This window comes from Acanthopagrus latus, chromosome 9 (genome assembly GCF_904848185.1).
Source record: "Acanthopagrus latus isolate v.2019 chromosome 9, fAcaLat1.1, whole genome shotgun sequence".
NCBI lineage: Eukaryota > Metazoa > Chordata > Actinopteri > Spariformes > Sparidae > Acanthopagrus > Acanthopagrus latus.
In genome coordinates, this window is record NC_051047.1 from 4,959,085 (window position 1) to 4,985,534 (window position 26,450).

General features: G+C 40.6%; 1 protein-coding gene across 1 annotated transcript; it reads left to right on the forward strand.

The window, feature by feature from the left end:
- Positions 1 to 1,033: 1,033 nt before the first annotated feature.
- Positions 1,034 to 26,390, forward strand: parp4 (poly (ADP-ribose) polymerase family, member 4). Its single transcript, XM_037109719.1, has 35 exons — positions 1,034 to 1,181; positions 1,701 to 1,828; positions 2,044 to 2,281; positions 3,760 to 3,874; positions 4,857 to 4,935; positions 5,028 to 5,132; positions 5,837 to 5,995; positions 6,632 to 6,769; positions 6,914 to 7,078; positions 7,543 to 7,694; positions 8,979 to 9,110; positions 9,367 to 9,465; positions 9,611 to 9,794; positions 10,226 to 10,367; positions 11,008 to 11,150; positions 11,393 to 11,524; positions 11,857 to 11,943; positions 12,736 to 12,900; positions 13,490 to 13,536; positions 13,804 to 13,885; positions 14,158 to 14,295; positions 14,384 to 14,573; positions 15,277 to 15,347; positions 16,780 to 16,967; positions 17,248 to 17,347; positions 17,843 to 18,013; positions 18,386 to 18,466; positions 18,629 to 18,709; positions 18,812 to 18,907; positions 19,005 to 19,355; positions 21,583 to 22,655; positions 22,863 to 22,923; positions 23,475 to 23,577; positions 24,624 to 24,756; positions 25,162 to 26,390. Exons 2-35 carry the CDS (start codon positions 1,703 to 1,705, stop codon positions 25,367 to 25,369), a joined length of 5,535 nt encoding a protein of 1,844 aa, XP_036965614.1. The 5' UTR covers positions 1,034 to 1,181; positions 1,701 to 1,702; the 3' UTR covers positions 25,370 to 26,390.
- The last annotated feature ends 60 nt before the right edge of the window (positions 26,391 to 26,450 follow it).

The following is a 26,450-nucleotide window of genomic DNA, read 5'->3' on the forward strand; positions in this document are numbered from 1 at the left end:
GGAAATTTGCTTTGAACCAGGAAGACAACCTCAGAGTAACTCTGTCAAGCTACAGTAGCTGACAGTGAGACCATTTCCATGGTTTAGAATATCGTTTCAGTGCAAAAGCCAGATAGGAACAAAAGACAATAATTTTACCCAGATGAGCAGGTCTAAAGAAGCTTTGTGGATTTTTACCTAGTGTTAAGGCTGTATCAAGCAATGTATCCATATAGACTTTTATTAAAATGACTCCCAAAAACCCCAACTCTGCAACATCAAGTTTCATTAATTGTTTTTTAGCTACTAAACAGCTGAAACGGTCACAACAAACAGATATACAGCCACCATAAAATCACCTGAAGCTGTCCAACATTTATGCTAGTGTTTGGGGCTTCTTTAGAATGGCGAGACTGACCAATACAGTAAATGTGTCAGAAAACCAATCAGTGGAGCAGGTAACTGTCCTGATTACCTATGGTCGAAGCCACACTATATACCTCACGTAGGTTGCTTCATATTCAGCCCACAATATAGATGAGAGCAGTAACAATCTTCCTGCATGAAAAAAATCATGTTTATTCCCTAAAATGTCAAACTATTCTATAAATTGCAATGAAATTGCATTTTGCAAAGCTGAAGATAGCAGAAGCCACGCCCTTTCCAGTGGACCACATGGGACCCTACTTCTGAAAAACTTGGTTTGTTTTGATAATCACGCTTGAATTGTGACATGACTAACACATATGATGTTTGTCTATTCAAAATGTTTTTGTTTGTTTGTTTGTTTGTTTGTTTTCTGAACTAAACTCCCATGTGGGAAACCAGAAAAGGCATGACTACGGCTTTGGCCAGTGTTGCAAAATGCAATTTAGTATTTTCTTGTGGACGCATATGAAACACTTTTTACACACTCTTTATGATTAAATTAACGTGTATCACGACTTTAGATAGTATAACTCCATTCTTATGTACTTTGGATTTTGACGTTATCGCTTCTCTTAAACGTCACAAGCTTTATTTTGGAAACGCGCACACCGGAAGTGAACGCTGTTCTGCTGCTAGCTTCATGCTAACCTGCGGAACAGCGGTGACAACTCACATCTGTTATATTTCATATTTCACTTGGCAAGAGTTCACGTCTGCCCGGAACTCATTTTAGACAACAGCCGCAGAAGCAGAGCCTGGATGTTAACGGCAGGGTAACCCCTCAGTTTATTCATTTAACCAAACTGTCTCATTTAATAATTGACTTAATAATAACTTTTATTTGTAAAACGCTACGTTACAGAGAGCTAATCCAGAATATACAACGTCATGACGTTAAAAGTGCACCCTGAGTGGACATTGTGGGACAGTTTTCCTGCGCTTATCTTTTGTTTTCTTATGTATCATAATTCGTAGTCGTTGACCTAAATGGAAAATATTACACACTTTTACTGTAAGGTAAAGTACTCTGTAGTGTAAAGAACAGCGCAGAAGTTGAACTTTTGGCGCTGTTAGTCCTGTTGTGAAGCTTTTTTCAGTCTAGGTTTTGGGATTTGCTTCCGCATTTGCTCCCCAGCAATCCACCCTAACTGTGTGTGTGTGTGTGTGGTTGTGTGTGTGTGTGTGTTTAGGGGGGGCGTGTCATCGTGCAAATTGCAGCAGTGTGCTCAAGAGAAATAGATATGGTGACAGTAAAACTGCATGAAGGTCCTGCCTGTCTCCTCTCCTTGCAGGCATGGCGGTGTTTGAGAACTGCTCCATCCTTCTGGAGCTGAAGAATGTGCCTTTCAAGCAGAAGAGGAGGTTGAAGTCGGCAATAACAGACAATGGAGGAAACATTTGCTTTGTGGTCCATCAACAGGTGAGATGATTCTCCATTATATGTTGTTGTTGTCTCAGAAACAGACTGGACTGGTGTCACCTTTTTTTTTTATTTTATTAAAAATGTATTATCATCATGCAAATATGAATAATGTAGGTGCAGCTTGGGTGAGCATGCTGTATATCTTGGTGGTACAACATCATTCTGAGGCATTGATCCCAACTTGTTGTCTGATTTCTGCCTATTTCCCACAGTGCTCTCTGATTGTGACCAGTGATGTCTCCAACCTGAGCACCAACAGGCTGCGTAGCATCCAAAAATACCAAACGCCTGTGGTCGGGGTGGATTATGTGTACAGCTGTGTGGAGAGAGGAGATCTTCTGCCTGTGGATGGATACAGGCTGGATGTGCCCTCTCCCTCCGCTTCTTCAAACCCTCCTCCTGTCTTCTCATGGATGCAACAGAGTGGAAATCCACCAAATAAATACCAAGGTATTACCCTTTAATTAGACAAAAATATGCTGTTCTCATTTATGTGGATATGACTCATGACGGTTTAACTTCATGATTACCTCCATCAAATCGCCTTCATCAGGTCCACATGAAGTACAAACAGGACATGTATGTGCGGTCTGCTGCATGTAGTTGAATGCTGCAGAATGGGGAAACGATCAGTTGAAAATTACAATTTCTAGTGAAAAAATGTCTTCTTAACTTACAAGTCATGTTGGTAAAAAACAATTATAATATCTGATCGTGGCAGAGTGAGTTTGAAATTGAATTTGATGTGACCCACTTCTAATTAAAGGTGCAATATGTAAAACATTTTGTTGAAAGAAAGACTACAATCATGAAAAGAATGTGGAGAAATATCAGTTTTGACGTTATGACGTGTATGTATTGTGTTGCAGAGATATCTGCTGAAGTTATAATGCTAACCAGTTAGCCCTACCATGTCCAAGTCAAGCCACTAGGAAGAGCAGCAGGCTTTGAAGCCAGTTTGACATAGTCATGAGCAAAAGTGTAAATACAATGTGATGTGATGCACTGGAGCATTGGAATATTTTTTCCCCAGAAACATACATTTTGAAAGAAGTGGCTGTTAAATTGTGGATATTTTTTGAGAGTGCCACAACCTCTTTTCACTGTCATAATTGAATCCATTCAGTCAGATACCATTTGGAATGTCTAGAAGAGCTGTACGATTAAATCATTGTATTGTTTCTCCTAAACCTAAAGTTAGCAGGGGGAAGCCTCTAGTGCTCATGATAAATGGGCCCCACAAAATGGAAGACTCTCAAAGAAATAAATGGGGCTCCACCCCAATGTCAGTTGATCAGCAGGAAAGCTGAAGATTTTTTCTTTAAAGTAAGTTAAAGCTTTAGTGAGCCCTGTTTGACGATTCTGAATTGTAAGTGCAGCACTAAACTGAAGGATCATGACGGTGAAGGCCCCTATATGCCTGACCCTGATAATTGTACAGGCACTTTGTGTTTATGTATCAAACTATGACATTATATCATGGATTGTAGGTTTGTACGTTGTTAGGGAAATATTCACATTGGACTCCTCCCAGTTCCAGCACAGTGACTCATGGTTCCTCGCAATCATTGCCTTTATTTGCACAGACACAGGTCATGTGTTGTTGTCTGGTAATCACTCACAGTCAGTTCAACAGTTCTGTCCTCCCGTTTCTGTTTCTGCACTGATAAATGGACACTATGGTTGAATCACAGTTTAGACTCACTCAGCTGGTTTAACCATGTAGTCTTAAGGTCTGATAAAGGCTGTGTTTGCTCATCAGGTGTGTGGATTTTGTTGTACATTCTCATGTGTATATTTTGGATTCCATCTGTCACCTTGCCTATGTGTACCCAGGTTTAAATGCATACCAGTTCTAATGTATGTATTGCAGGTGTGACGTGAAGGTGTGTCATTCATGTGTATGTATTGTGTCTTCTGCACTGTAGGGTCCAAAGTACCAACAAGCAAAGCAGCTGCTGAGCCATCCAAAATCCCCACCAATCCTGCGACTCAGGGGGCAGAGACTCCACACAGCAGCGAAAATGTCCTGGGGAAGTTCAGGTGTGAACGTTTAGCGTTCTCATGTTTGCCTGGGCACTCAGTAGAGTTACATTAACACTGAGGGGTTCATAAGGAGAGATAATGATCTTAGTCTGCAGATTTTTGAAAACACTTATATGGCATCGTAAACAGGGTGTTAGTGTTTTCCTAGTCACAATAAACAGGTGAGGCCTTCATCAAACAGATTTGCAGCCTTTCCTGTATGTCACTCTAATAGAAATGTAGGTGATAGTGAGTATTTTATAATTTTCTCTTTCAGTTATGCCAGCTGAATGCTAAGCACCAGTTAATCATGCATAATGAATCACCGCTACCAAGATCTAAATTAAACACATAACATTAGCCTACCTTTGTGTCTGACTGTATGTCAGACTCTGACATTTTTTGTTTTGAATTATATTAAATGTGCAGTGCTTTGTGTTAGTTCAGCTTTCTTTCCTGACACCTGCCAGCAGATGGCACACTTAGCTATATAGATAGACTCATTCCAATGTCCTGAGCAATATGATTTGATGAAACCTTTCACTGCGTAACAGATATCATTACAGCCTACATAACTATTTAAATGTCTCATTTAAACTACCTGCCTAATATGTCTCCCCATCCATCTATCAAAAAGTGACAACGCTGTAGTCACACATTTACTGTGTGTGTCCTGCACTCACAGTGCCTCAGTAATACAAAACCAACTCCTTTAGTGCTTCAGTCCTTCAGGTAAAGATTTGCCGCTCTCACACACTAATAGGAAGTGCATGCACTGCATCCGTAGTGTCCAACCCTCCCCCCACATCATTCAAAGATACTCTCCCCACACACCTCAGTAGAATAACCTCTTCTCACACACCTCTGTCACAAGGTAGAATCAACTAGAAACTAAGGCAGCATTGATCTTATTAACGTTTCTGCAGAAAAATAATTCCAAAATAGATTCTATAAAATCTCTCTGATATGTGTATTTTGTTGTAATTGTTACATTTCGCAGGATTTATACTGAAACGGATTCTGACCTTCCACCGTATCCGGATAATTTTCAAGTGGCCAAGTTTTCAATCTTCGAAAAGGTAAAGCTGCAGTTTATTCTAAGCCTGCTATGACTGCTATCACAGTAGTACAGAAGTTACTATTACCACTAATAATACAAATGTCTCCCAAGATAAAGAGCAACTCTTGGTGTGTGCTGGAGCTGCATAGTCTCAGAAGGGAGAATGGATCTCAGTACCGAGTGGTCCGGTACTGGAAGGAAGATATATTATCCAAGGTATGAAGTTTCTTGTCAATTACTACTTGTACTGCACGTCAGCTCACAGTTGACTTTATCTGTTTCTTTGCAATTTGGCAGTCTGACCATTTTTCTGAAGTTTATATTGATAACAAACTGCTTTTTAACCGCTGTGAATAATGCTAGACACTGTATATGTATATCAGTCATATGACTCGTCTGTGTTTGTGCTGTTTACTTGCTTTTGATGTAGTAATTGACTGTTGATTGGTAGACCAGTAATTTCACTGATGATTCTGCCTTTCTATTATCATTCTTATGTTACTTTAAAATCTCACAGTTTAAAAGGCTCATTTCCTGACCTTTAATTTATCTATTCTTCTGATCAGTTTCTTATATTTATTTGCTTAGGTCTTTTAACAGGTTGTCTGTGGCACTATTCTGTAGAAATCACCCTAAGTTAAAAGTGTATTTGAAGTCATATTAAACCAAAGTGTAAAAGTGTTATTTTCAATTTGTGAGTTAAAATGTCCTCCTTAACAGTTATGGAAAGCTTCTGAGACAACACTTAGACAGTAATAGGAGAGTAAACTGTTCAGTGAAACCAGAACCCCCCACGTTGTCAACTGAGAGTCAGAATTTTGAGCTCCATCAGAGTGACAGCTAATCAAATCTGGGACTGAAGTCAGACACTGGAAGAAGAGCTGTCATAAAAAAACATATCACTGTGTTTGTGCAAGCAGAAGATGGAGGTGAGGGATCTGCTGGTGTTTCTGTCCACATCAGAGGATGCTGTGGAGGTCTACAAGGAACTCAGAGACACCCTGCAGGCTTCTGGTCTGCAGCTGAGGAGCAGCCTCCCTCCTCAGGCCAGGCACCTGGGCTCTGCCCCCCTTCAGCAGGTCCGACACAGTCACTGCACCTTACACCGGGCACATTTTACCAGCAGTCTTATCTAAAGCACAGGCACCCTTCACAAAATTGCACAGGCAATTTTGTGAAGGGTGCTGTACTTTTAGAACGCAGATTCTTAATTTGTTTCAAGGCATTGTGGACTTGAAAAGTTTTGTTACATCTGAACATGCAGAACCAGCGTGTACTAAACTTGATTTCTAGCGAACCTGTTGTTTTTCAAAATGATGTTTTATTTTCTTTGCTCAGTCAATTAATTTAGCAACTTTTTCCCTGAATATGACACAATAACAGAATATATTTAAGGTTAATAATGGCCTATTATACAGATCTGCTCAAAGTGAGCCACACAGGAGCTGCCATAATTTTGGTTAGTCAGATGTTTATTGTTAAAGAAACATGGCAGAGTGTCAGGAGTGCAGGGAGTCTGTCAGTTAAGGGACCCTCAGATCCTAGTATCATCTTTGTATCATAACAGTCTAATCAAATGGGTGTTTGCTTTGGCCTGTGACCCACCATGAAGTTTCAGTTTGTCCCTCCAAAGGGAAACTTGCTGCTGGATGTTTGTGTAGCTCAACCTAATGAGCTGATCATTTTTGGTTACATGTGACTTTTTTGACTAACAGCTACTGCTGGAGAAGAAGCTGAACACAGGAAGCTTATCACAGGAAGTGGGCACATTTGTGGAGCTGCTGTGGACTGAGGCCCTCGGCTGCCTGAGCAACATCCTCAGGGTTTCAGTCGACAAGCTCAGCCTAAATGATGTAAGGATTTCTTTGTCTGTTGACAAACTTCTGAAAACATGAACTGCTCCATCGACGCGTTGTTTTGTTTGGCTGTCCTGGAGAGACATTTAAACCATAAATTATGCTTTCTCTTCGTGTGTGTGTGTGTGTGTGTGCGTGTAGGTGAGCAGGGTGGAGGGCTTGTTGCTTCAGGCTCAGATGAAGCTGAAGGAGGCGAATCATGCTGAGGTGGCGTGTCTCTTGGATGAGGTTCACACCCTGCTGCCACTCAAAACACGCTCACCTCCAAGTGCCAAGCTCATTTCCCAGTTGCTGGACCTATGTCAGGTAACACTGAACATACAAACATGCACAACCTCATGGATATAAGCACATGCTAAAAGACACACTACAGACATAAAGAACTGAACATGTTGTGACAGATCACTAAATATATGCATATTTTGGGTAGTGTGTTGCACAATGCAATCCCCAAAGGAAATCAAGAATCATTCACAGCTTTAAAAGATTAAAACAAGTTGTGAATGGCAGTGAAAAATCCATGTGAACACACCAGAATAACTTATAATGAAATAACATCCTTGAACAAACATTCTGATGTCTATTTGTGACAGTTAATTAGCTGTCGCACATATGTTGAACTATTTACAATTTCCTTACAGTATATTTGTCTGTCACAAAATGATACACTCTGAAATATATTTCCTTAACTGACATCCATAATCTCGAGTCAGGACTGTCCCCTTTGCATATCGAGGCTAACCTGAATATGGTCATTTCTTGTTGTCAAGTTAATCAGAGATGTTCTGAACGTGAGTGAGATGACGTTGAGGAGCCCCGTGCCTTCCTGTCTGGGGAAGTACCGCGCTCTGAGGTGCAGCATTGAGACTGTTCCCCGCAGCAGCTCCGAGTTTCAGGCTGTGACCGCTCTGCTGCAGGACAGGTAGAGTACATCCTCCGCAACGCTTGTGTGTCTTATGGTCTGGAGGGAAGCAGAACCTGTTAACAATGCTTCTGAACCCCAAAAGAGATACATCTGTTCACAAAACCTGCTACAAATATAAATGTGGTTTTATTTATTTATTAATTGCTTTTCCCTGATATATTAAAACATTTTATGTACTATATCATCACTTCATCATTACGAGTGTAATCAAAAATGCTATAGACGACACACAAAAATGACTGCTGGTAAATGATGGGGGTGGATATGTGTTTTTACAGTGATTGTCAGTAATCAAGGAGCCCAATAACTGATATATGAAACTGATACAGGGAATGTGAAAGTACTGTACTGTATTGTACTTAATTACAATTTTGAGGTGCCTTTACTTTTCCTCATTTTACTCCACACATTTATTTCAGAATCTGAAAAAGACTTATTGCCAAAAAGGGTTTTATACCAACAAGGAATTTGTCTTGGTGAATAATACACTGAATAAAAATATATAATACACACTCAACGCTAGAAAAATATATAATATATTTTTATATATAAGAATAAATTGAGATAAAAATAAACACTGACTATTATATATACAATATACAATATATATTGTATCGGAAGGTGTTCCTGGCATGTCCCACCGGGAGGAGACCCCGGGGAAGACCCAGGACACGCTGGAGTGACTATGTCACCCAGCTGGCCTGGGAACGCCTTGGGATCCTCCCAGAAGAGCTGGAGGAAGTGTCCGGGATGAGGGAAGTCTGGGTGTCCCTGCTCAGGCAGCTGTCCCCGCAACCCGACCCTGGATAAGCGGAAGAAGATGGATGGATGGATGGATATACAATATAAACAGTATTAACAAACAGAGACATAAGTGTGGGATGATTGATGGAAGAGCTGTACAGGAATGACAAAAAATATATCCTTTCCTTTATTTTTATTTTTTTTATTACAGTTCTGCATTTTCTAATTTATTTAAATAGTCAAATTGTTAATATGAAATAACATTCAACTAATAAATTGTTTTTTTATCATTATTAAGGAGTGGTGTCATACCACAGACAGTAGTGCATTTTTAAATGTATTTATTTTATTGGATCAAAACAACAAAAAACAACAACTAATATTCTAATAATTCCAATAATCAGCCTGACAAAAAATCAGTAAATCCTTGAAAAGAATGAATCAACATTGAAGTTCATTCAGCTTGAACAACTTTGACAGTGTGTTTTGTGTTTATTTTTTTTCAAACCTCATCTCTCATGTGTCCATGCTTTGCAGCAAGGTGCAGATCCAACAGGTTCTGCGTGTCAGCAGAGGCGTGGAGCTCCAGACATTTAAGAGTGATCTTGGGAACATTAAGCCCCTCCTTCATTCCTCCAGCCCCAGCAACTTTGTAGGACTCCTGTCTCGGTGAGATCACATGCAAACATCTGTCTGCAGCAAGGAAATACACCACCAAAGGAACATAGTATATATTGGTTTGTAGCAGTCTTTCTGGTTAAGGCCAATTCAGATTCTCTTTTAATACATCCTCTGCTTTTTGGATCAGAGGTTATATAAATGTACTGTTTGTAGTGACAACTGTATACAGCAGCTCACTCCCTAACATACACACATTTGCATAGTTTTAGACTTTTGTTTTGTAACTCTCTCACTCTCTTTTCAGTGGTCTGCTGCTGCCTCGTGTTGGAGTGGAGCATCATGGGATAGACAGAACAGACGCTGGTAATCTGGGCAGTGGAATCTACTTTGGTGATGCTGTTGGGTATGTAGAAAATCTAAGTCTGACTAACTTTATTCTATAAAAAATGTCAATTTGTCTGATGATGATGCCACACCAGTGAGCCAGTAGACAGCTCTTTCATCCAGATGTAATCTTTAGTAAGCGACTTCATGTTTTTCATCAACAGCACCAGTTTGAAATACTCAAAGGCCAGTGTGACGGACGGCTCTCGACTGCTGCTGGTGTGTGATGTGGTGTTGGGACATTGCCGGGACGTCCACAAGAGAGATCCAACACTGACCCAGGCTCCTGAGGGACACCACAGCGTGCATGGGGTCCGCCGCACCCCAAACACTCACTCTGAGTTTGAGGTGGGTGTGTTTGTGTGTGAAACACATAGACAGACAGATATAGTACAAATGCACATACCTCAAAATGAATTCTTTATTCTGATTTCCTTACACAGATGAAAACCAATTTGATTGATTTACGTGATCACAATAAGCATGTGGGCACAGATAGAATAAAATGTATCCTTGTTCTTAAAGAACAAAAAAAAACATATTTTACTAGCTGAATAAAATGAACACAGGTGAGTTCATGAGTTGAATTATTAGTTGCCTTATCTATATTTACAAAAGACTGTGAAAACAAAACACACATAGCCAAACTTTTAACATGGAGGTATTCTGTCAAACATGATTATATTTGATATAACATCACTCAGCCCTAGTATGTCTACATATCTGTATCCATGTCCACAGTTATATGTATATTGTATGCTATTTGTATTTTGTGCCAGGATGATGAGTACGTGGTGTACAGTCCTGATCAAGTGAAACTCAAGTATGTGGTTCAGTTCAGCATCGAAGGAGACCAGCTGAAGGAGTTCAGTCCTGACATCGTCACCTCAGCGGAGCCATGTCTGCCCTCTTCTGACCAAGGTGAGTACCTCCAAAAATACTTCAAAATAATATGGTGGGAGCTGTGGAATTAACTCTGCTCAAAAGGTAGAAAACCTACATCTACCAGAATGCACTGCAGTCTAATAAACCCTCCCGCTGATGGATGACGTACTGTAAGTTGGGTGGTGCTTGGTTTTGGCTTGGAGTCCGTTTTGAAACAGGAAACAGTAAAGCAGTCAACAAGTACCAAATAATATCACATGACAACTAAACAATTATTCAAAGATGTTCCTGAAAACATTTTCATTTTTAAGTGAAAAATAGAGCAGTAAAAGGATTTTGGTTTATGATGTGTCAGCACTGCGTAGTTCAGACAGTTTGATCAGAACTTAGTGAGACGACATGGAGAGCATCTTAACATTTTACACATGTTGTAAATGATGTAAACCCAAGAAGCTTTATTTAGTCCACATAGAATCTACTATATATATTGTATGGAGTCTAAAAGATAAAGAACAATATAACTATACTGAATACACAATGCATAAATTGTAACTATGAAATGCGTTGAGACACAAATGAGCAATCTTATGAAATGTACTGTTACCTCAGTAACACACACTCTTTGGCTTTATTGTGTGTGTGTGGTGTTTGTGTGTTATGTTTGGTGTGTGTGTAGAGCTCAGCTCAGAGGAGAACGGGGTTGAAAGCATTAACAACCCTCTGGAGGGAGTGACGGCTGGACTGTTGGACAGCTCTGGTCAGCAGATCCCTCTGCAGGCCGTCCATGTGAAGTGCAAACTGATGGACCTGCTTTCTCAGGTGATAGAACATAAACCAGCTCATTCAAGTCTTTATATTTTGCTGTGATGACATCCTGGTGATCAAATGGTTGATTTAATTTGATATCAGCCTCCAAAAGTTCATCAGACAACTGGATGTAAATATTTCACAGGCTGCTGAGTTTACTGGTTCATATCTCTCTGACAGTACATGTCTGTCTTCTGTCCGTAAAGTCTCTTTTCTCTGTTGTTTCTCTTTGTTGTTGTTTCTCTGTCTCCCAGGTCGTCATTTTCCAAAAATACACCAACATGAGCTCTGTGCCTATTGAAGCCAAGTATGTCTTCCCGTTGGATGATTCTGCAGCAGTGTGTGGATTTGAAGCTTTCATCAATGGGAAACATGTGGTGGGACAGGTAACCTAACCAACCTTTACTCATCACAGATTTTTTTTTCCTCCCGTTAACATATTTCTTTACTGTGTTATATTTTTCATGATGACTTTTGTTTATTAGTCATCTTTATTCTCAGCAGTTTGCTGCTACACTATATAAAATGTCCTTATCTGTAAATGGAACTGAAGAAAACAGGAAAGTTTGATATTCTCACAGAAGACTCAAAAAAATTTTAGACAGTTTTAGATAGTCATTGTGTAATGCCAGGTAGCAAACTTCACAGGATAAAACTAATATTATGGATTATTTGCAAAACCAATCTAACCTGTGTTTTGTGTCTGTTTGGATCTCAGGTGAAGGAGAAAGAGACTGCTCGCAAAGAGTACAAGCAGGCTATTGAGAAAGGCCACGGAGCCTATCTCATGGACCAGGACGCTCCTGTACGTCCACCATCTGCACTCGACCAGACAAACATCATCATACTGATTCAAACTCTTATTATAGTCTGTATCATAGTTAATATCATAATCCATTTACACAGGGTTTCATTAATAACATCAAATCATTATAAGTATGTAAGTATACATATATTATAATATATATATATAGCACAATTAATCTACTCATTCATTTTAATGATTCTATAGAGTGAAATCTTCACATTTAAGAAGCAGAGACCAACAATTGTTCGACAGCTTTGTTTAAAGAAATGACTCAAGGAATTAATCATATATCAGAATAGTTGGCAACAGTGTTCTTTCGATTGATAAATCTAGGAATCGATTTATCGTTGCAGTGCTTATTCTGTATTTTGTCTTTCGTTTTTTACTTTCAGCAAAATCCTCAATGTGGCTTAACACGGAATGGGACTGTATAATTTAACAATTGTATAGGTTTGGCTGTAGACGAGAATGTGACAAAGAACTAAAATACACTGATGCTTGCTGCGATAGTTAATTAAACGCAGCACATTACTTGCTGACCTCAACTAAAGTTGACACCACCATCAAATATGAACTGATTTAAGATGCAGATTATATAACATTAATCAGTTTTCACAATGACACAATAGCCTACCATCCAAACTGTAGAAGAGCTCATACCGGGAGAAAATGACATTGTCCGTGAGAAGATGAATTTTACTCTGGAACCACGGGCACCGAAAATAGTCCCCCCCACTACGCAACTCTATTTGTAGACTTGTTTTGATGTTATTTTTGTGCTCACTACAGGATGTGTTCACCATCAGTGTGGGCAATCTGCCTTCCGGTGCGACTGTCCTCATTAAAGTTACCTTTGTGTCTGAGCTGATCATCAAGGACGGGAGTATTCTCTTCTCCCTGCCCGGGAGTGTGGCTCCATGGCAGGAGAGTGCAGCGCTCAACCAGACCACACAGGTAAGGAAAACCTGGACAGAAGGTGTGACAAAACCTAAAACCAATCCCACCTCAGAGTATTACTTTCTATTCTGTAGGTTGTCAATAGTGTGATAACTGGCAAAATGTCTCTTAATTAGTGAAGGGTGGGAAAAAAAAACTTAAAAACCTACTTTTCTACGGTTTAGGCAATGCTTTTATTTGCATCATCGTGATTTATTTTATTTCTCCTTCTGAATTTTCTTTTGGTTGATGTTTCACATGCAATTTGGAGTTGTAAAGTGTTATGAGATAGCAACACATATGAATGGTGGGACTTCTCAGCAGTGTTTGGTCTTTAGTTAAATTTCCTGTACTTTTAATCATATTTTTTGCATGAAGGATTCATCACAGGAGAAGTGTCCCTGTTTTTCTGTTTCTATATCTGTTTATTTATTTATTTTTCTGCATCAGGCTTGTGTGGCTGGTGCAGAATATTCCCTACCTGCAGAGTGTAGTGGAAATACAAGGATATTGGATCTGATAGCATGTGAGGGACACTCCATCGAGTGAACTGACGATCGATTTTTTTTTTTTTGTCTGCCTTTTGTGTTTTTCCATCACTCAACAGGTCACTGTGGAGAAGGTGTGTGTGACCGATGAGGCAGCCAGCAAGAGGTGAGCTGTAATATGTGTTGTTACTGTTTCCTGAAATTTGACTTAAGTGCTGAATGTTCAGTAGTGTACTGTGGTGAAGCATTGGATTGATAGACGAGTTGATCCACAAAAAAATAATCAAAATTAGTTAACCAGCTTCTTATAAAGCATAACATTTGTATAGAAAAGCATGTTGTCTCTCTAGTGTCTGCCTTATATTGCGTATTATGCACAGTTAAATACGTGCAGTTAGAGGGTGTGTTCAATGTAGTTTTTTGATTTCCTCAGAGAGTTCACTCTGGACATGTCAGTTGAGATGCCGTATGAGATCACCAGCCTGGAATGCATCACTCACCAAATCAAGATTAAGGTAATTTGGGTGTTAATTGAGAAGTCCATCAGCAGAGACTTTGTGATTAACAAAATCGGATGATTTCCCTCTGCTTCCTTTTACTGCATAATTAAATTATACGTTTTAAGTTTTGGTTATGGCATCTGGGATTTAGATCTGTCATTAGGTCTGATGATATTTACAAAAGCAGCGTTATGGAAGCTATGTTTGTTTGTTTACTCTGTTTGAAAAATCATAATTATGAGTGAACATTTCCTCTTTTTTACCCTTGTTTGTGTGTGATCCCACAGAGAACCGACTGCAAGGCAGTGGTGAGTGTGCTGCCAGGAGAGGTTATGGGTCCAGATGGTTTCCAGCTGTCAGTCACTCTATCTGAGGTCCACCTGCCCAGGATGTGGGTGGAGAAACACCCAAGCAACGACAGCCAGGTCTGTCTGTCACATGATTATGATTCTGGGCTGTATAAATAAAATTGATTTGATCTGAATTTGAACCATCTCTCTCTCTCTCCTTTAGGCCTGCATGTTAGTTTTCTATCCAGACTTTGACGTCAACTCCAGTTCAGCATCTGATGAAGTCGTCCTGCTGCTGGACACATCTGAGTCTATGAAGGGAGAGTCTCTCCGCACGGCGCAGAGAATCGCCCTGCAGGTCCTCAAAACCCTCGACAAGAAGCTCAGAGTCAATGTCATTTTGTTTGGCACAGGTCAGTTTCTAGAGCTTTAAAGAAGGCACAGACATAGTGAAACTGTCTCACCAATAACGAGGAAGGAATCAAAGATGACAGATGGTGAAAGGATTTAGTTTGACTGCATAAATAATAAAGAAAAAAAATCACCAAAAAAACTGAAAGAGATCCTTCATGCATTATGGAGAGAGCTGCATGACACAGTCCATGAGTAAAGGAATCAAACCAGTCCTTCTTTGGTAATCTCCTATACAAGAATGTCATCCGCTTCATGTCTCTGTCTGCCGTTTATTTTCATCCCTGGATTCAATGTTCTGTTCAGAGCTGCTGTAAATCTCCTCTGCACTGTATCCCCTCCTTCAGTTTGATATCTGTTGGTCTAAGAGGCTGAGTTTTTTTATCCAGCTATGTTCACCAGGAGTCAGCTGAGCCTTGTTGTCCACAGAGACTCTTCCCTTGTGGTCCAAATTTCTGATCGAGCCAGAATTCCATTAGCTAATAGGTCAACTTAGCTCCATGACTAACCAAGCCAACTTCCGGATTGCCATTATTCGTACAGCGAAAAAGAGCTACATTGAGCGCCAGTTAGTGGTTATGCTGTCACCTGAAGTTTTGGATATACCTTTTAATAGGTGGCCATATTTTACAAGTTACACTTTTAAACCTGGATACAGAAGTTAGTTGTCACTAACCTGACTATAACTGTGTTTTTGTCTGTCAGATCACACAGACGCTTTCCTGACAGCTCAACCGCTTGTTAAAGGTCGGCAAGCAGCAGAAAGCTTCATCAGGGTGAGTTGTGATGGACGCATTCTTTATATTGTGGTTTAACCTTGAAGCCGTTGTTATAAGGAATATTCTTGCTGTAGAGCTTTGTGAAGCAAGCATATATTGTGCAACTGCATAACAAGCTTTATAAAATCTTTAACTATAAAATCTACCATGTACTATATTCTGAAAAGAATCTGATCCTATGAGAAAGAGAAATATCAACCATTAGTATTTCTTCCTATATATATTTTGTGATTACATTTCATCACCATATAATAATATATTGAAAATAATGGCAGATTCAGATTACAACATACAGAATTATGCTATATTATATTAAAAAATGATCTTCTATTAAAAATCATTTCATACCTGGTCTGTGTGGACAGTTCATCCTAGAGGCATAATAAAGACTTAAAGGAACAGCTGTCAGATAAACATTTGGTCTCTAACAGTAATGTTTGGTTGATGTGTTAGCTTGTAGTCAGTCATTCTCCAGTCTGTTTGTCTGTCTTGTTAACCTAGATAGTACATAGCCTATATTTCTCTCTTTTTTAATCACCAGCCACCTCCAGCGCTGTTCTGTGACTCTGTGCCTGAAAAACCTGAGACTGAAATATAACTCACTTTATCTGTTACGTTTGATAAATGCAGCGTTGTTAAAGGACAGCAGCTCGGAAAGATAACCCAGTTGCACACAAAATGATTGTTGCATTTTCCACCAGCAACCTACCAGTATTTTCCATGATAACTCATTAATAGTCATGTTATTTAAGAGAGTTCTTATCCTCTCAAAGTGCACCAGATTCCCTTTAACTCTAAAGGGGAGCAGGACCCTGGACCTCACTAGAGGGTCCGAGGTCCACCCCCTGTAGTTTCACGAAATCCTGTGGGAAACATTGAATTTAGTTCATTAGTTCTGTTGAAAGGACTTTGAAATAGCTCTAAATTTACAGTACATACTAGAGGTGGGTTATTGAATGTGTACATTGAACAATATTTATGATACAGTTATAGAAAAATAAATAATAGGCAAACATATAAAAAACAGTTCCTGGTTTTCGTGCCATCAGTGTACCTGTGGTTATTCACTCTGATCCTGCTTGCATTAAAGGTGAATAAGAAAATTATTTGCAGGGTTTTCTGTTGCTGCATTCATGCACTGTCAGCAGACCCACAGGAGAAGCCTGTTGTGTATCATGTAATGCATTTGTAATAGTTTGTTACCAAGTTAAGCCAGTGTGGAGCTCCTATGGAATTAGCTGAAACAACTGTATCAGTGTCAGTATTGCCACAGGCGTGCAGCCTTGCAGAGGAATATATTGTTTGTGTCAGAAATGTGTTATTTGTAACTAAGTCGGAGGCTGACATATTAGGATGTTATAAACTATATTTATTGAATGCAACATATGCCAGTGTGTTCTCTAAGCTCTGATCCTCTTCCTATTATCAGTGCCTTAACCCAGTAGGGGGCAGCACTGAGCTGTGGAGGCCTCTGCGAGCTCTCAGCCTGCTGCCTCCATCCCAAGGTGTCAGGAACCTGCTGCTGCTGTCAGACGGCCACATCCAGAACGCAGAGCTCACCTTGCAGCTGCTCAGAGACAATGTTCAGCACAGCCGCCTCTTCACCTGCGGCCTCAGGTCTGAATGTGTTGAAGGCTCAGAGCTCAAGGGGCCAAATGCCAGAAATCACAAAATGGTCATTTTAGCTTTGCTCTTTAGCTCAGCCTTAAATCAAGACAATAAAAACTACAGTTTTAGTTGCACGTTGTGGGTCAAAGGTCGTCTGAGTTTTTGCCTCAATCGTCAAACAACTACTGTACCTTTACTGATGAAAATGTATTTATAGTTAAGTTACATTTAGTCACATTTGTTCTTTACAGACTCACCTGATGTTTGCCCTAAAAACTTGTCATTTCAGCCCAACAGCCAATCGGCACATGTTGAGAGCCCTTGCCCAGTCCGGGGGCGGAGCCTTTGAATTTTTTGACACAAAAACCAAACACAACTGGGCAGAGAAGGTGAGTGCTAATTAATCACAGGTAACGTCAACAGTATACTCAGATTAAATGTTCTTTTATCAAGTGTTGTGTGAGGCAGCAGAAATGAGGCGAGGTGGGTCACTATTTTTGGTTTTCATCATCTTTTTTCACGCACTCATTTGTCACTTATTATGCAGATAAAAAGAAAAAAAAGTCTAAGTATAAGATTTAAACACTTTTCCTGCATTGTTGCAATGCCTTCACATTTAATTTAGTGCCAGATCAGTGAGATCCGTACATAAAAGCCCTAATGCATGACCACGACTATGTTTTGATCTGCTCGCCTCTGTTATTCTGTCTCTAAATATACAAGGACTCATACGTTGCCACACTGCACACATTAAAACCATTATAAAGTAGATCGGTCCAATCTTAATGCATTTCAAGTGTCATAAAATGTGACATAAATAAACTTTCACATAGAATGAAATTACCCTGATTCCTCTGTTTACCTTTTGTCTGTTTTGGCTGCAGGTAGCACGTCAGGTGAAGCGCATGGCATCTCCCGGCTGCAACTCAGTGTCAGTAAAGTGGCAGCAGTTCAACCCGACAGCCCCTCCTCCTATACAAGCCCCCAAGCAGCTCAATGCTCTGTTCAGTGACTCTCACACACTGGTTTATGGTTTTGTGCCGCACTGCACTCAGGTACATAGTTCACATAAACTGAATTACAGCTGTACTTGCGCTTGGAGATAGTTTAATGTTTGTGTGAGTGTGTGTATTATTCTGATTCTTAGTTAGGGCTGCAACAAGCCTTTTTTTTAATCAGTGATCAATTTCTCTGCCTTTTGATTCTTTGGACTGTAAAATATGAGAAACTTTTGGAAAAACTGGTATCACAGTTTCCCACAGCTCTAGCTGACATCTTCAAATTGCTTGTTTTCTTTTAAGGAAAATTCAAAGCATAATGATTTGAGATTTAAAATGATATAAAAAAAAACAATAAAACATCAAATCCTGATATTTAAAAAGCTGTGAACCAGATTTGAGTGTTTAATGACTCAAAAAACCCCTCAGGCCACACTGCTTGGAAATCTGAGTGGTCAGGAGCTCAAAACCATGGTGTCGACCACTGAGCTGCAGAAGACCAGGGGCACAGTAAGAACACAGACACACACACACACACAGAGCCACACAAACACACACAGTCACACGTAACAGTCTCAACAGAACTGTAATACTGACTTACACAACACACACATCATGACTCCTTTACCCTGCACATACGGATGATTATGACGTGTTTTGATGTGTGCTCAGTTTGTTCACAAGCTCACAGCAAGGGCCCTCATAAGGGATTACGAAGACGGAAGCCTGGCCCCCGATGAAGCTGAACATGAGGTGTGTTTGCTTGTATCACTGAGTGAGGCCAGAGGAAAGCCACCTCGATTCACACCTGTGGTCTGAGCACTACGTGTTTAACATGGCATTCCGCTTTTCCAGGGGAAGAAAGCAGAGCTGAAGAGCTTCATCATCACGTTAAGCAAAGAGTTCTCCATCCTGTCACAGTTCACCAGCTTTGTGGCCATCGAGGAAAGGGTATACTGTCTGCTCAAAGTCCAACCCATACACACTCTCACTTTAAAGCCTGGTGTCATATTTTGTCTCCCAACTTTACACATCTAATTTGTTTCAGGATTCAGAGCAGGCAGAGGGCTTCACAGACATCCCCAAGTTGATCGCAGAGGAAGATGTGGACTTCCTTCCCTACATCAGCTGGATTACTCCTAAGCGTCATGGAAAATGTCTAGATTATACTGACCCTGGAGAATCTGACGATGAAGAGGAAGATGATGATATGGGTTTTGGCCTTCTGTCACCTAGTTCACTATCATATATGCCTGGAGATGGTCTAAAATCTCCAATTTGTCTTGAAAATGTGGAATGGAAAGATGAAGATGGGGAAGACCAGCTTGAAAAGTCTGAAGAGAGCTTCTGGGAGTGTTACGATGCAGCTGAAGAATGCTCGATGCAGCCTTCACCCACAGTAAGCTCCTCATGCACAAACTGCAGCTGGACATGTTTTTGGATTGCATTTTTAGATGAAGCTACTATTTTTAATGCAAGGACAGAATAAAACTCTCAACACATCCTAAATTAACAGCACATCACTGATATCACACGATATCCATGATATTGTGTAAAGTAAAAACCTGGTATCACCATCCGTCCTGAGTAATCCAGTCATAAGTGGACAGCTTTAAGCCTGTCAGCACACACCTAGCATTAGGATAAGTATCTGCATCTGCTGCCTGTGATCAGATCTCACTGTCCCACTCTTACATATTATGCAAATAACACACGTATGTCACTGGAACAGCTCTGTTTTTCACAAAAAGAAGTAAATATCATTTGCCAAACTTTGGAGACCGAGGAGGTCCAAATAGTTAAGATTTTGTTGAAGTCAGCTTTTCACCAAAATCATGATGTTTCTCCTACCTCTACCACTCACAAAGTATATGCTTTTTGTAAGAAAAATACTTTTGAGCCTATTCCCAACTCATCAAAACTGACACTTTGGGATTGTAGGATGGGTCGGCAACTGTCAGTTTTTGACGAGTTGGGAAACCCAGAGCGTCATTATGTGACCAGTTTGGAATGACACCCAAAAATCAACTTTATCTCAATAGCAAAAGGGAATCTGGGGACTTTCCTTAAAGTCAAATAGGTAGCCTGCATTGGTTACTGTTACACTGTTTTGAGAATTTGATATGTTTATCTCCAACTCAATGCCTTCTGTCATAGATTTAGTGTAACTGGTGAAATCAGTTAAGATGCACTTTAGACACAGAAGCAGACAGGCTGCTACACTGATGCTGCCACAGACTGACACTTTTTGTACAAAGAAACAAACCACTTTGTGTTTTGATTTAATGCTGACTTTACAAAAAGAGATCTATGATTAAGAGTTTGCCGTAGCTGTTTTGCAGAGTTTGTTTACGTTATAGTTAAGTTATTGTTTCTCCTCACTCAACAACTTGGAGTCTGTCCGTTTCAGCGGAGCCAACCACTGAACCAGAGCCCGCTATATTACCAGCGTGCTGACAAACATCTGCTGCTAACATTAGCAGAATAGGAGAGCCCGTAAATGTGACAGACATTGATTCAGACTGTATGTGATCTATTCTGCGCATTGTGGCTTTCTCTTCCTCTTCATGTATCGCAGAGGATGTCAGTTGAGTAGGCAGTCCTTCACATGTGGTCCAGGACAGACATGTGTACACACTGCTAAAAGAATGTGTTCACAGGTGGACCATGTCACCTCTAAATGTGGTTTGAGTGAAAAGATCTCAAAAGGCCTAAATCACACTGCCGTCTCGAGGCAGGAATCTTTTCAAACATATATCCCGCCTCCCCGTCTGTAGGAAAGTTACAGAGGCAGAATCCCCCATTCACCTCTGATCTGCCAGCAGAGGTAGTAACAAAACCTCAACAGAGGCAAGATGACTTCTATGTGAAAGGGTAACAGACTGGACACACTTGATGCTTGTGTATCGCGTGATGGCTGCTTTGCTGGGCTGCTGCTGCTGCTCACTCACGCCTATGTATCCACACAGGCAGCATTGTCGGTATGATGTCAGATGACTGTCCACCGGTCATTTTCAGGTCTACGGATTTTTTGCAAAGAATCACAAGTGTATGGCGGTAAAAATAACAAGATTCGGAATAATAATAAAAATATTCCATATCTGTAGATGAAGCGATGCAGCAGCCTCTCTCGACACGCACGTGAGAAGCGCTGCATCCAGTGTGGCTGGTCTTACCTGTTAACACGGCTGCTGAAATGAAAAGCGAGAGGTAACGCAAAGCAGCAGTGCTTGCACAGCATCCAGTGTGTCCAGCCTGTAAGCCAAGACAGGACAGGAGTGTGACAATGTGATGGTGTTCACAGTCTGACAGATAAACTGATCCTTCATCAACAAATGTCCCAAACTTAAACCCACAAAGTAACGTGACAAGACCAAACAACAGCTAGTACCAGCATCCCTCCTCGCAAGTGAAAGTCAGACAGGTGTGATTTAGAGCAAAAAAAGAAAGGAACTTTGTCACTTTACACGATGCATGCTGGTCAGGATCTCAATCATAACACTTAAGAACAGCAGCCATATGATTATAAACAGTCAGCAGTATACATCTAGTAAATGATCTAGTAGATGTGTGACCACAAAAGACATTCTGACTCTTTTTTTTGTTTTTTTTTCTCTCCTTTCTAGGGTGCCTCGCCTTTTCCACTCGCATTTGCAGAAATGGATTTTCTTTGTCCACCAAGTAACTCTTCACATGCACAAGCCCACACCTCTCCAGTCCTTCGTCCTCCCCCTCCTATATGTTTGGGACTCCCAACTCCTCCTCCTCCTCCTCCTCCTCCTGACATTTATCGCTTTTCACCCTTAAGTTGTCGTCTTCCTCTTCCTCCTCCTCTTCCTGCTCCTCACACTTCTTCTTCTGCATTCTCATTTGGTTCTCCTCCTCCTCCTCATCTTCTTCTTGGTGCTCCTCCCCCTCCTCATCCTCCCACTTCTTCCTCTGCATTCTCAATTGGTCCTCCTCCTCCTCCTCTTCATCCTCCTGGTCTTCCTGCTTTCTTTCCTTCTTTTCCTTCTCAGAGAGTCGGATTTGGTGCATCTGCACCTTCAGATGGGCTTTTATTTGGTGCTACGCCTCGTCCTGTTTGTGGATTTTCTGCACCTTCAGATGGGCTTTTATTTGGCAGCGCTCTAACTCCAGTCAGTCACTCAGTGGAGCAACAAACCCAACAAATGTCTTGGCAGCCACAGTTAGAAGTTGATTGTCAAGTTGCTTCATTTACCCGGGGATACAGACACAAGGGAAAAAAAATGAGGCATACAGATACTAAGGGTTATCAAAAGTACGCTGAAGAGTTACATGTCACAGAAGGAGGATCAGAACAGTCTTCCCTAACCTCAGTCTTAGGCACAGTTGGGTCCACAGCTGTCTCCAGCTTACTCCACAGATATAAAGGACTGAGTCGGCCACAGCGGTTTCTTCAGATGACTAACTGTGGTGTCGGTGATTCTGACGTCATAGAGGGATCTCCTGAGAGATCAGAAGCCCCTTCCCCCAAAACACATAACATGCTGGATGATACTGAAATTCAGAAGGATTTGATTCGATTCGATTCAATTGCAATGGGTGGAAGTGAACCTGCTGCTGATGGAAGTGAATATATGTTCATGGCGCAGAAACGGTTTAAACAAAAAGCAAAGACCATTCAAGTGAGAAGGCATGCTCTGACTTCCTCTTCAATGTTACAACAACCCTCTGAGTGAGTACATTTTTATATATATTCAGTTAGAAAACCCAGAGTATTGCTTTTATTACTAAGTCATGTGTATGTTATGAGTTATTTGTGTATGTGCATGTTTACATGTCGAAGAAAGAGAAATCAGCATCAGTGTGTTTTTTGGATTAACAGTATGTGTGTGTGTTTTGTCAATATTCACCACATGTTTCTGCTCTGATCTCATTTCAGGTCAGCGGATCCTGAAGTACTGAAGCTCAGATGGACCAAGATCTTCCAGATGCAGCAATCAGTGAGATTTGATTTTATTGGGTCTTCATTAATGTTGCCACTGAACAGATGAAAGTAAACGTAGCTGAAACTAAAAACATAAACCAGGGCTTTATCCTTTTTCCTGCTGGAACAATCCTAGTGCTCTGATATTGTGTATGCTGGTGTGCTGGTTTGCCAAGATCAAACTTCTTCCTTCTGACAAGTTAGAATGCTTGCTATGAGGAAAGCTGAACAGTTCTGATCCTTTGATTCTTTTTTTTGTAATTTGAATCATATTTTATTTTTATCGAAGATCACTAGCTGTCAGAGAGGCTGCATCGCACTTTGTTAAAACACTGATGCCATTTCTTAAAGGCAGTTTCTCTGAGCAGAGCCACTTTGGTTTGCTGGTTTCAGAGTTCATTTTTGTCTACTTTCAATTTATTTTACGGATGCTTTTATCCAAAACAACTTCCAGCACTGTTTCTTGTTTGTTGTTTTAAGGAAACTACATGCTGAGAGTTCTTGGGGAATTGGGGACAAGTTCTTACCACTTTGTATGGGAAATGATCACGTGTCTGTGATTTGCAGGAGGGCTACTGGGAGTTAACCACAGAGCTGGGAGAATGCATCAATGTCGATGTATATTGCTTTGCCAACGTGTTCCTGAAAAGCAGGGGCATCCAATCTCTAGGTGAGAACTCTCGAGACCTGTTTCAGGCCGTCACAGTGGCAATAGCTTTGTCATTACACATCATTTTGAACTATTCCTAACATCTCACTGGTACCTTAAGATAGACAGAAACATACACATCATCCCCTCAATAAATATTTGATAAACAGTATTTGAATTGTGTGAATTAACAGAGATCAGGTTGCTCTGAAAACAGTGAGTGTCTGGGAGTTTCAAGTGCATCATATTGAACCTTCAGGTGTAAATGTTTTGTCTCTATTCATGAAGAGTTTCATGTTTTACATCATTAAAGCAGCAACAAGGACGTTCTTTTTTTTTTTATCGATTCTGGCGGCCCCTGTGGACAAAGTGAAACAAAGTTAACTAAATCAATTGTTACCAGTTAAAAACTCTGGTTCAAACTGGTTGAAAAAATGAACAAACCTGTTTCCCTGTCGAAACTCTAAAGATATAGTCATTCAAACCACAAGGCTGTGTTTTTTTTAGTAATTAATTAAAAAATGCTGGAAAGTTTCATATTGAATGTAAAATCATTATTCAAAGAAAGAAGTTGTTACAAGACAACACAGATGAGTGGCGGCACTTCAAAACTGCCACACAAGCTCTCGTGCAATGGCTCTGCATTATTGTCAGCATTGTCAGCCAGAAAGGAGGTGAAGGTCATCGTCATTTTTCTCAAATCACAAACATTTTCCAGCAGAATCTAGTCATGCAAATAGTTGTTATTTGATTTGTTCAAGTTTGGAGACCTCAGTCAGATGAAAAAACGACGTTCGTGTCGGCTGTCTAACGCTTGGTCCAGACTGAAATCTCCACAGCTGAAGAGCTGGATATGGATTGCCCTTACATGTTGTAAAGACACTGACGGTCCCCAGAGGTTGATTCCTACTGAATGTAGTGATTTTCCTCTATCATCACAGCATTAGTGGTTGTTAACTGAAACATCTTTTCAAACTCTGGATGGATGGACACAAACATTCACATTGCCATCAGGATCGATGGTGCAAACTTCAATCCGCTTCATGTTGTGCATGTGTGTGGCGTAGGCGCGAAGGCCCATGCGGACATCCTGAGGCTGGTGGCTACTCTTCTGGTGCTGCAGCTGATGAGGGTGGAGAAGCTGGAGGAAGGCAAACTGCTCCGCACCCTCTTCTGCCTGGACGACTCCTCTCAGCCCAGGTCTGTCTAACACTGGGACAAAACACAGTGAACACGGTGCACTAACTTTGGAGGGTATTATTGGAAACACGCCATTTAGTTCAAATTTGAGGACAAATGCTCAGCAATACTCACATGACGTTCAATGAGATCTCATGTGTGGCGTTTAAAAACAAAAAAAAAACAAAATAGGATGACTCAAGACAGCAACATGAAGGCCTTGTATTGTCCGAAGAGGAAATAACCAGCACTGGAAGTACTAGCACTTTATTTATCCATGTCCTTAAAATGCCTTGTGTCTTTTATAAAACTTCTTAAAATCAGAATAACGTTTTCATTTATGTAATTCTCTCTGCTCTGGATGATTTTGTAAACCCTGCGGTCTCTCGGTGGCTACCTCTTGTAACGACTGACTCTTTGTTTCAGGCCTGAGCGGTGGGAGGAGGTGAAGAGAGCAGTGGACTGGGTCTGCTGGGCTGACCGGCAGTACCCATGTGTCTACAGCCGGCTGGAGTTCGGTCTGAGCTGGGAGTCCTCCACACGTCAGCTGCTGGGCTACGAAGGACTCCCTCCTTCCTCACCTCTGTGTGGGCTGAACCTGCGGAGAACCCCTGCCCCATTACTGGTCCACTGAGCAGACAGACAAAATGCATAGCTGTATGCCTTTTTAGAGGAGGGAAGGTGAAATCTTTAAACTAGAAATGTTTTCAAACACATTTGCACTCCTTTCTTTGCCTTATGTAAAGCATTTTGAACTGTCAGTGTGTTTACCTGCTCTTACATACAGTTGGCTTCCTGCAGTTAGCGGATTTCTTCAAGTTCACATGAAACATGTAGCGCACTGCTATTGTATTGTAAAAACAGCAGCAATGGGGGATCATGCCCCGAATAATGATTGAAGTTTACGTATTAGTTGATAGTGCCTAATGTGCATCACTGACTCTGGCCAGACAAGCAGCTCCAGGTGAACGCAGCTGACCCAGGACAGAACGTGTCCACAGATATGTCATTTCCATGCTCACTATTCATTGTCTGTGTAAGCAGCCATTTCAAAAGCCAAGGTGTCATAGTGCCTGCGTCTTATTTGCATAAAGTTGTATTTTAGTCCAATTTATCAAGTTGTGTTTTCATACATGCTACGTCCCTCTTCGTATACATCCATGGCAGTCTTATAAAATTTAATCAAGCATTTATTCAATGCAAAATTAGTCCAATGACTATCAGCTCCTAGTTGATCCATTACTTGAACCTGACCCTGAATTATGTCAGACTGATCTGCTGTCAGTAAATGCCAAAAATGATTATTTGTTCTGTAGACCCAAAAATAGGGATGTGAGAAAACTACTTTGTCTTCGTGGGAACTTAGTAAATTTCAGAAACAGTTTCCTTAATCGAGTTAAGGGGGGAAAGATTCACTGATAATCTGTTATAAATGTTAGCTCACTTTTTAATTATCTTAATTCATCTTCAAAGTTATCTTTCATACTCTGAGTGTTTTTAATAGCTTTATTAGCTTATGAAGGCCTTTTCTTTGTAAGGGTCTTTTTGTTGTTGTGTTTCCTTGTCTTTGTTTTGATCAACTTCATGTCATTGTAAATGAACATCTTCGCACAGTAATCTCGCAAGTATAAATAAAGTTTGAATGAATAAATTAATGAATGTATGCATGTCTGTGACAAAGCCTTCAGGCAGGGACACTGTAACTATGATCATGA

What these genes read in the sequence shown, in the direction of transcription:
- parp4 (XM_037109719.1), top strand. Translation starts at nt 1,703, where the DNA reads ATGGCGGTGTTTGAGAACTGCTCCATCCTTCTGGAGCTGAAGAATGTG. An exon ending in CTCACCAAATCAAGATTAAG is followed by an intron (nt 13,886 to 14,157) that starts GTAATTTGGGTG and finishes GTGATCCCACAG; the next exon opens with AGAACCGACTGCAAGGCAGT. An exon ending in CCGATGAAGCTGAACATGAG is followed by an intron (nt 18,710 to 18,811) that starts GTGTGTTTGCTT and finishes CCGCTTTTCCAG; the next exon opens with GGGAAGAAAGCAGAGCTGAA.